At 40.3% G+C, this 11,562-nt stretch overlaps 1 protein-coding gene across 3 annotated transcripts in view; it reads left to right on the top strand.

The window, feature by feature from the left end:
- Positions 1–1,128: 1,128 nt before the first annotated feature.
- Positions 1,129–11,562, top strand: part of LOC115150642 (ephrin type-A receptor 8-like) — a 180,111-nt gene continuing 169,677 nt past the window's right edge. For all 3 annotated transcript variants that reach the window (XM_029694133.1, XM_029694132.1, XM_029694134.1), the window contains exon 1: positions 1,129–1,561. In XM_029694133.1, coding sequence (XP_029549993.1) covers positions 1,465–1,561 — 97 coding nt within the window. In that variant the 5' untranslated portion in view covers positions 1,129–1,464. The remainder of the gene's footprint in view (positions 1,562–11,562) is intronic.

Genomic DNA, 11,562 nt, shown 5'->3' with positions numbered 1-11,562 from the left:
TGCTGTGATTGATGGGAAGACAGCCAAAACCCTTGATCCAGTCAGCCATTAGCTTCTGCAATCAGACAAGCTGCAGTTTGATGCCAAGTTTCTCTGCATCAGTAGGATCCATAGATGATAATTGTCCTTGATTCACACGCAGGCCCGTATGCGCTCGCACGCACATATCCTTCAGTAATAATGTCATTGCCAAGTGAAGCTTCCCTTTGTCAGAAGGATCAATATCTGATCATTGTCCTTGAATCTAACACTCCCACACTCACACACTCCCACCAGGACGTCTGACTCTCTGAATCAGAAATTCGCCGCAGGGAACATTTAGGATTTGGCTGTTTGGAGCAACAAAAAGCTTACACACACACACACACACACACACACACACACACACACACACACACACACACACACACACACACACACACACACACACACACACACACACACACACACACACACACACACACAAACGCACGCACGCACGCACACACACACACAGATGGACGCACATGCAAGGGTGCACACACACACACCTCTAATTATTGATGACCTTCAGTTGAGCATTCTCCTATATTCCACTGTCTCAATCTAAACAGTGTTGAAAGAAATACATTGAATTGTGATTTCCGTTAATATCAATAGGGAACCTTTTTCTAAAAGAAGAAAAGCTAGTGGAATATGTTCTATGTTGTGGAGTTGTCTTGATATCCAAGAACAGACACAAGACTGGGACATTTGTATGTAAAAAGGACAGAAAATATTATGATAATTAGTTACAAGTGTTTCTTAAAGGATTTGTAGAAGAGTACAAAAAAGAAAGAGGGGGGAGAGGTGGAGTTGAGAGAGTGAGTGAGTGAGGGAGGGAAAGAGGAGTAAGACAGCAAGCGAGGCAGAGAGGGAGTCAACAGAGTTGGGAGGGAGAGTAAAAGAGGAGAGATCGAGATGTAGAGAGTGAAAGAGCGAGAGAGAGGCAGAGGACAGTCGAAAGTGCATGCAGGAGTGAGAGAAAAAGAAAGAGAGCGGGAGCATCAGAGAGAGAGCGAGAGAACACGTTAGAGATTGAGAGAAAGAGTCTCTAAGGTAGGATAGGTAAAGGTGAGGTATCGTGAGAGTATTTGGTTAGTGGACCTTCAGAATCCTGCCCTCTAATTGGTTACTGAGAGTTGGAGTGACAGTCTGGTCCCTCCCCTGAGTGTGTATGTATGTGTGAGAGCAGACAGAGAGGCTGAGAGGCACAGAGGCAGTCTCTAACTCTATCCCAGCCCTCAGCCCCTCAGACACACTCTCTCTCACTCACTCACACACACACTCTCAGCGCTGGCTCGGGCTCCGCTTCAACACTGGGACACAGAGAGAGGCAGCAAGAGTCTGAGGGAGAGTAAGAGCGAGGGAGTGAGAGAGAGGAAGAGAGAGGGAGATCGGTAGTGTGTGAGTGTGTGTGTGTGTGTGAGTGTGTGTGTAAGCACAATGTCTTCAGACCCAGGGCTCATAGCACTGTTTCTATGGACTATATCACTACAGACACTGGGCACCGCCGGAAACAACAATAACGACAACAATGAAGGTAAGGCAGGAGTGTGAGTCTGTGTGTGTGTCTGTGTGCACTTGTATGTGTGTGAAGGTATGAAACTGACAGCAGGGGAATACACACTGGCACTCACACTTATATTCACGTGGACAGGTGTGAATTATTTGTGTCTCATGCCTTCAGCCAGCATTCATTTATCATGTGTGGAGCTCAGCTGAATTACGATGCACATATATACGTACATACGTACATACGTACATACGTACATACATACATACATACATACATACATACATACATACATACATACATACATACATACATACATACACCCATGCCATCAAACCCTATCTGAACTTCCTATCTGTTAGAATGTTTATCCTGGCAAGGTGATGTGAGTCATAGGCAAGACCTTACGGGGATGCTCTCTGTGTGTATGCTGATGTGAGCCTATGTGGGTGTTTGCGCACATGCTGAGATTTTCAAGTTGCTTGGATATGCATGAGCTAGTATATGAGTGTGTATCTGCATGAGAGAGATTGGATATGTGTCTCTCTGTCGCATGCCATCTAAATACAGTATTTCCTTAACAAAGTGTTATCTTGGAAAAAGCCTGTAAACCAGTCAGCGCTGGGCAGTAGGCCAGGGTTAGAAGATTACAGAGAAGTTGATTGATGTGTTCAGTGACAAAATGACACAGGGACAACATGCAGTGACAATAATCATGCCTCAAATCCACAGTAGTATTTCCCTATGAGTCCTCTGTAGAATAGACCATGCTGATGGTCAAATCCTGTGAGTGGGATCTTTCTTGGTGTTGTTTTTCAGACAGCCTTGTGTTCATGATACAACTGAGAGATGAATCACTGTGTTTCTGAGGGGCCCCTAGACAACAACAGATGCTAGGCAAAACAATACCATCCATAACCCTGTGAGAAATATTAGGGTTTGTTTATGTCCTTCTTCCTGTCCTCCGTCCTACGATCTCGTGACAGCATCCATTTGTTTTCACTTGTTAAGCTCGTGTCACTCATCCTCTGGGTTGTTTGTGTGCATGGGTGTGAGCGTGCCCGTTTGACCCAGTGTGTGTGTATGTCTGGGTGTGTGTGCGTGTTTGCGTGCGGTCGTCCGTGTGTGTGTGACATGATGGGTCTCTGTCCTTGTCATGGGTCCTGAGACTCAGAGCAGAGTCAGCCTTGGCGTGACTGTCACACCCACGAAAGAGTGATGGAAAGAGAGAGGAAAGGGAGGGGGAGAGATCTCATTATTTATCACAGAAAAGAGAGAAGTAAGCACACAGGACAGAGGGATGATGGGGAAAAGCGAGGATGGCAGTTTATCCTCAGTTTAGCACAGTGAAGAAAGGAGAGAGAGGGAGAGAGGAGTTCAGTGATAGGCTGTAACGAGGGTGAGACAACGGTTGAATGTTTCAGGGCCATCTTTTTCCTTCTCACTCTTTCCATTCATATCCCTCTCTAGAAGCTAGCAATGATTACAAAAACATAAGAGACAAATGTGTATACAGATGTAGGATCTTAATTTGGTCACCCTGTTGCGGGAGAACTTGAAACTTTGAAACTTGTATCGTATTTGTACTGTAATTTCCACTTTTAGATTTCAGACATTATTTTCCCTTACAAAAAAATATTTCAACCGTCATAAAACATTTCCATTAATTCTAATCCACATAATAATTCATATTTAAAATTAACATCCTACATCTGTAGTTCTACGTTCCTCCACTAAAATGAGACCATACAGTTTAGACTACTACAACTAATCGTTCCAGCTAGTTTCAAGTTCCTGCTTTCAGTTGGTGATGCAGCGTGTGTGATCTAGTCTGAAGTCTCACCACTGCTGATCACGCAACCCCCTGACCCACTCACGCTAGTGGCTGCTACAGTGCAAAGGCATGCTCGCTCACACACCAGCCAGGTCACTCAAGATCCACTTCGAAATCCAACATTTGTCCAGGTACCCAGGACATCGAGAGATGCCTTCAAAACTGGCCACTAGGGGCAACAGTGAGTGCTTTTACCATCAAGTAGGCTTGGGTTTTGCAAGGTTGTTGTGGACTGGGGTGACAGAGCAGAGTCAGCCTTGGTGTAAACTCCAAGGGTCAAGTGTTCAATCCCAGTGATAGGAGCTAGATTTTTTTTAACCCTATTGCAAACCTTAACTGGGACAAGAATTTGTATCCACACCAGCCCACATCACTGCGTGTGCCGCCAACTCACTCTCTCATCACATAGCCTACACCCTGACCTTACACACCCTATTCATACACAGGCAGTAGTGCTGACACATAACAGAGGCAGTACAGTACAGTGTTCCTCAACTATTTCTGTACCAGTGACTGGTGGGACATGGACACCACTGGAGATACAACTCACCACTATAATTGTGGCTCCACTTTTGTGGCAAACTGTGACAAACTTGTAACCGCACATTTGAGAAAATGGCCCGTGAATGTTTTGGTACACCTACTGGAGAGCTCTTCTTTGTCTACACCCATTCAGCATCGTTCACACCCTCTTAAGCCTTAGCCCCACCCATCTTTTTCAGGATTCACAGTGTAGTAAACAACCAAAGATTTGGTTGTAGTAGAAAGTAGCAGTAAAAATACCAAAAGTAGTAGTAGAAAGTAGCAGTAAAAATACACTTTAACAAGTTCTTTGCCTATATCCTAATCTTTCTTTGGTGCAGGTCATGTTGTTCTTCACATTACTGTCTCTGGTAAACACACACTATATCAGAGACAATCAATGTTTATTTGTCACATGCATAGGATACAGAAGGTGTAAACGGTACAGTGATATGGTTACTTGCATAGTGGATTCTTTTGTTTAGACATGTAGCTAGCTAGCTAAACAATGAACCATAATCCCAACTCCAACTTCTTCCGTGTCCTCCAGCAAGTAGTCCATCACAACTTTTTCCCATGGATCTTTGTCGATAGTGCTATTATCTTAAGGGCAGCAATGTTGAGAGCGGTAGCATGATATCTTTCAAAATAAGCTGCGATAGAAAGGATTGTCCACACATACTGAGCAGCTCATGTTCTCGAAAGAAGCATGCTACATGGCAGACGAATACGAACTCATCTCTTGGCTGAATGGTGGCTTTGCAGGCCCTGGCTGAAAAACATTAGCGCGTTTGGATAGTGGTCGGTCAGAGTACTATGAGACTGAGGCGCGTGCACGAGTCGACTCCATGTTTACTTTCTCTCTCTTTGAACGAAAACGACGTCTCCCGGTCAGAATATTATCGCTATTTTACGAGAAAAATCTCATGAAAAAATAATTTTAAACAGCGTTTGACATGCTTCGAAGTACGGTAATGGAATATATGGATTTTTTTTGTCACGATACGCGCCAGCGCGTCACAATTTGTTACCCTTCGGATAGTGTCTTGAACGCACGAACAAAACGCCGCTATTTGGATATAACTATGGATTATTTGGAACCAAACCAACATTTGTTGTTGAAGTAGAAGTCCTGAGACGCATTTCGTGACAAAAAAATTCTAAATGTTCTATTACCGTACTTCGAAGCATGTCAACCGCTGTTTAAAATCAATCTCGTAAAAAAGCGATAATATTCCGACCGGGAGTCGTTGTATACGTTCAAAGACGATAGAATAAAAACATGGTGTCGTCTCGTGCACGAGCATGAGTCCCATTGTCCGCTGATAGACCAAAAGCACAAATGTGTTTCAGCCTGGGGCTGCCTCGATATCATTCAGCTTTTTCCCGGGCTCTGAGAGCCTATGGGAGCCGTAGGAAGTGTCACGTTACAGCAAAGATCCTCAGTCTTCAATAAACAGAGACAAGAAGAACAAGATCTTGTCAGAGGGGGCACTTCCTGTAAGGAATCTTCTCAGGTTTTTGCCTGCCATATGAGTTCTGTTATACTCACAGACACCATTCAAACAGTTTTAGAAACTTTGGAGTGTTTTCTATCCAAAGCTAATAATTATATGCATATTCTAGTTTCTGGGCAGGAGTAATAATCAGATTAAATCGGGTACGTTTTTTATCCGGCCGTGAAAATACTGCCCCCTATCCATAACAGGTTAAGATTGTCTAGCTAGCTACATTTTCAGATATTACACATTTCTAATTTTGACAGAAAGGGGTTTCATTTCAAGTTAAAGTGTACTGTTAGCTAGCTAATGTTAGCTGGCTGGCTCGCTATCTCAGAGCCATTTGCTTGGCTAGTTATAGCCTAATGTGAGCTAGCTAACATTGAACCTGGTTGGTTAGCTACCTGCAGATTCATGCAGGGTAGTAACGTCATGAGTTGGAATTATGGTTCATTGTTTAGTTAGTTTGCTAGCTAGCTACATGTCTTAACAAAAGACTCCACTATGCAAGTATCCATTTCAATAGAATGTCACTGCAAAAACTGTTGATGGATGTACTAGCTTGTAAATTTGCTCTGGCTATCTACTCCGATTTCAGACCACAGATAAGATAGTCTAGCTAGCTACATTTTCAGATATTACACATTTCTAATTTTGACATAAAGTCTTTTAATTTCAAGTTAATGTGTACTGTTAGCTAACTAAAGTTTAAGAGGGTGTGAACAATGCTGAATGAAAAGAAGAGCTCTACAGTCAGTACCAAAACATTCAAGGCCATTTTCTCAAAGGTGAGGTTACAAGTTTATCAACTTTCAAAGCAGAATTACTTTCCCATTGTTCCTCAAATGCAGTGTATGATATACCATTTTGTAGCTCTGTGTCTCTGCTATTATCCAATGTACAAAAACACAATTTCAAATTTGCTACATAAGACAGATTTGAGCCGGTCACAAATTGCTTGTGAAACCATTCTGAACTTACATTGTAATTCTCACACATAGAATAGACCTAAAAATGTGTTCGATTTATGCTTGAAAGTTGTTTTGATTTGACTTCAAGAATTGTTCTTGATTATTTAAAAATTCTGGTTATCCATTTTCTCTCAAAGGGAGGAGAGTTTAAGAGTTTTGTCTCAAATATACTGTCTTTGAGATAGTGATCTTTGATCATATTTTATGTATATTTGACTGATTTGATAAAACTACATTTTAAGTTGCTATTGACCAATCCAATCAGATAAATAGATGATTGTATGTTCATTGAAATGTTAATTAATCTGTGATATACCTTCAGTTATGTGTTTTGCTTTTACAAAGAAAAATTGAGAATTCCTTTCTAGCTTGCTTGCAGAAAGGTGTTACCTAAGGACATTTGCATGTCTAAAGAAGAAGACAATGCTAAGGCACCAAAAAGGACACACCTGAAGTGATGCTGCTAGGACCATGAACTGCTGGTCTGAAGATTGTCTACAGTAACTACAGTGCTGGCCGTCCGGTTTTGTACACTTCTCTCTGATGTAGAATCAGATAAGAACAATCTCTGTGTTGGTCTTGCCAACCCCCATTGTCACACTTCTGAGAAGCAGAGGTTACATCATGTAGGTCTGATTTCTGATTGGAGATTAACTTTACATTAATACTATTGGTCAGCAATTCAGGTTTTGAATCCAAACAACTCAGATGCTTATAAAAGGGTCTACGGTTCATTGTTCTTTCTCTTATTTGTTCCTGAACTGCTGTGGTGAGATACTCTTTTTTTCATTCATTCTCTCTCTCTCTCCACCCAATGGACTATTACTGTAACTCAGCTATGATGTTCTTGCATATTGCTAAATAATCTTTATGGATAAATATTTGAATAGTCTAATTGCTTAGTCTTATCATGAGTCCCATGTGATGTATTTATAATATACACATATCAAAAATAACTGCCCGCTACAAAACCAGGACAGTGAATCCTTCTAATAAGTTTTGTTTTAATAAAATGTAATGAAAAACAAGCAATTTGTTTGTTGTTTCAACAATAAATACATGTAAAATGTAATCATATCACAAAATCGACAGGATAAAAAAAGATATGACACATTGCTGATGTAGCAGCCTTCATTATAGTAGGCCTAGGGTAAGTAAGGGTAGCCTATGATGGGCTTGGGTTTTAAAAATATGAAACAGAAAACAAACAATTTGTACAAGAAAATAACTTCTAAATATGAGGTTCCCCGGTATTCACCGAGGTTCAAATCTCTTGTTTCATGATGGGCATGAACACATGTAGCCTACATCATGGAGGGGGTTTTATGCACATCCAAAGCATGCCTAAAATAATGTAGGCCTTGCTACAATACATAGATAAAAAGGGAAAATCAACTCACTGTTTTGCTCCTCTCAAACTTGATCTTTTAATAAAGCTTGGGTGATTAAGATTTATTTCCAAGTGTTCTCACGAGCGAAACACTTTATCAACGACCTTGACTAGCCAACTTGATCACATTGGGCGAGAGGAGGGGGAGGCTATCCTTGGTTTTTAAACAAATAAAAAGAAATGGGAAAAAACATTATGTTTCATGTTTCTAAATACGAAGTATACAGGCACCAAAAGCACATCTTGTTCCATGTGCATATGGGCAGTGTGCGTCACGGCTGGATAGGCTGCATTTCCACCGTCCAAATTCATGCTATAACCAACTGCGTTACCGCTAAAACCAGCTTTTGGTTGGTCTTAAATATCCATACCAGCGCTGCCTGAAATTAACCCTTTGGATCATGTTTTTAAATACACGTCTCAAATATTTCAACCCCTCCTTCTGAGCGCAAGCCTGCTGATGTTAGAAAGGTAAATAATCAAAGCTGGCGTTAGGGCTGGAAAATGCCAGTGCGACAGTTTTTACATGACAAAATTGCAAACTTACGTGCGCTTGACACTAGCGCCACCTTAACGGCAGCTAAAGTGTTAATTACTATAACAGAGCTCCAGACTAACATATTCCTCTGGTGTCACTAACTTTTACTATTGGTGGCACCAGCACTGGCTTTGGTAGGACCCAAATCATGAGTAATCATATTATAAAGTCATTCAGAGTGCTTTAGTAAGAGTCGATTCACCTAAATAAATCTGTCTGCTTAAGCTAGAGATATACGTTTTTTTGTATGGGCTGCATCTCAATCCACCTGTCGGCCTTCTGCATCTGCAGTGGAAAGTGGCAGAGCTACAGCGCTGTTTGTCAGAGCAGGAGACATCCTGAAAATTGGTCTTCTCATGAAAATGTCTGTAGAATCAGAATGGTTTGGCCTACAAACTAATAAGGAAGCTCAGGAAATATTGTAGTTTTTTGGACGGATTTTAACCCCTAATGACTCTCTGGAAAAAGGAGACTCTCACGAATTTGATGGTGTTCTCCGTTTCGCTCTACAACTCCCACAAGTGTCACTCATCTGATGGTAACCCAGTACTGGCCCCAGAAAATGATGGAAGTATGGAAGTCATTTTGTGCCAGCTAAATAAAGGGGTTGGATATATGTCCAAAAATATTTATTGAGCTTTCTTACATCTCTTAGATATAGGACTTTAAAACCTTACTCCTTACGATTGTTTTTTCAACTGTCTGTTTTGCCATTTATGATTGTGTTATTCAATGCTTTTCTATGGGCTATAGTAGTCAAATGGAATATTTTATTTAAAAATTGTTTTTGATACCTACAGGGGTCCTACAATTCAAAATAAAATAGCTAAATTATCCATGGTTTGACCATCTTAAAACAATTCAATATGTTAGCTTAGTAGAAGTGCTTATTTCCTTTGAAATGGGATCAAATGAACAGCTTTGTATGAGTAAAATAACATGGCATGCTGGCTCCATCCTGACGGTGCAATGGATTAATTCCATGGATAAACAACAGAAGAACATGAGTTTGAATCTCACTGATGCCACAATAAAAAAAAAGTGTGTTTGCATGATTAATGCCAAAGCAACTGAATTTCCATGTGCTTGGAGTTCAAAACGGTTAACTTAAGCTAGCAGTGCTATTAAAAGTCTTATTGAAAACATGTTCTCAGGATGTTATTTATTTACTGTGTGTTTGTGTGTGTGTGTGTGTGCGTGCATCCATCAAGGTAAACGTAATGTTAAAAAAAAACTTTGCGGTTGGTACTACCCATGAGAGCTATAGGCCTTACAATAGCCTGTGTGCATTTCATGTGCTCGAAGCCATATCAAATAGCTTTGTTGTGAAATAGTTGCTATTGAACTGAATATTAAGTGTTGAGAAATAATAATTATACTTACAGTAAGACCCTCCTCTCCTTGGCAGGGACAAAGGGACATTTTGAAATGTTATATGATCAGAACGCATTTTGCTCTCAGGCACATTGGATCAACCCACGCAACAAAAAAATGTGTCCAGCCCATCTGGCATTTGCCAGAATTCCCAGATGGCCAATCCACCCCTGATTTGGAATGAATGCCTAAACTTAACCATGAACTTGTTTTTGTTTTAACCCTATCACAAACCGTAACGCTTAACTTAACCATTCAGATTGAATGCCTACATTTAACCAGTTCAACCAGTTAACCGGCGATAGCAGCGGTGCAACCTGGGGTGCAGCTGCAGCAGGAGTAGTTCCAAAACACCACAACATTTGTAGTTTGGAGCAACAGAAATTTGATGTTTGGAGAAACATAGACAAATTGGACAAACTGAGAGATCTTGTGCGCGCACTTTTCGCCGCCTCCTTATAATACAGTAGTTTGTACCAGGCTACAAGGAATTCCTAATTGCCAGGAATTCATTAATATTATTATTCATAGTCATGTAACTGTGTTCAATTACTTTCCAGTTCTTAATTAATGTTCAATTCAACAAATATCTGAAAAACAAATAAAACTGTCAATTGGAAATATTTAACTTGTTCTTTGAGATAAAATATTCAGATATATTATATAGAATGTATTATACATATGAAAATATAATTTATTCATCAAAAATATTTCCTGTTATGTAATACATTGTTCATTTAATTCTGATAACATTGTATTAACTAATTTAAAAATGCTGAATAGAATGTAAAGAATTATTCTGTCATGATAATGTTTATTTGTTATTTTATGCATCTCACTGTAATTCTGTTTAACTCCAAACACTTATAGTGTCAATTGTAATTGTGTGAAATATTATATAGATAACTATGCAAATCTTAATTTTGTATGCAATGTTGACAATGGATTTACTTATTTATTTGTTTCATAAACCACATATTGAATCATTAATGCGTACATACTGTACATACTGTCACGTCCTAACCAGTATAAGGGTTATTTGTTATTGTAGTTTGGTCAGGACGTGGCAGAGGGTATTTGTTTTATGTGGTTCGGTGTGGTGGTTTATTTAGTAGGGCGTTTAATTTATTATTTCCGGGTTTTTGGGTAATGTTCTATGTTTGTATTTCTATGTGGTCTCTGGTCTTTTGTATTTCTATGTCTGGTTTATTGGGGTTGGACTCTCAATTGGAGGCAGGTGTTTTCTCGTTGCCTCTGATTGGGAGTCCTATATATGGGTATGTGTTTGGTTGAGGGTTTGTGGGAGATTGTTTTGAGTGTGTAAGCCTGACAAGACTGTTTTGTTGTTCGTGAGTTCTTTGTTTGTTATTTTGGTGTTCTCTTGGTTGAAAATAAATACTAGATGAGCATCCACATTCCTGCTGCGTTTTGGTCCTCCATTCCAGACGACAACCGTTACAGAATCTCCCACCACAAATGGACCAAGCAGCGGAGTAAGGAGCAAGGGGAATTCGATATGGACTGGTGGGAGAAATGGACGTGGGAGCAGATTCTGGCCGGAGAGGGCCCATGGAGGAAGTCTAGTGAGGACTGCTACCGGGGAACACGACTAGCGTTTAACCTGTTATGGCTAGGGGGCAGTATTTTCACGGCCGGATAAAAAACGTACCCGATTTAATCTGATTATTACTCCTGCCCAGAAACTAGAATATGCATATAATTATTGGCTGTGGATAGAAAACACCCTAAAGTTTCTAAAACTGTTTGAATGGTGTCTGTGAGTTTAACAGAACTCATATGGCAGGCAAAAACCTGAGAAGATTCCAAACAGGAAGTACCCTCTCTGACCATTCCTTGAGCTTCTTGGCTCTGTTTAAAGAAAATTTAGGATCTTTGCTGT

This window comes from Salmo trutta, chromosome 16 (assembly GCF_901001165.1).
Source record: "Salmo trutta chromosome 16, fSalTru1.1, whole genome shotgun sequence".
In the NCBI taxonomy this organism is placed as follows: domain Eukaryota; kingdom Metazoa; phylum Chordata; class Actinopteri; order Salmoniformes; family Salmonidae; genus Salmo; species Salmo trutta.
This window is presented reverse-complemented; position numbering and strand designations above follow the sequence as displayed.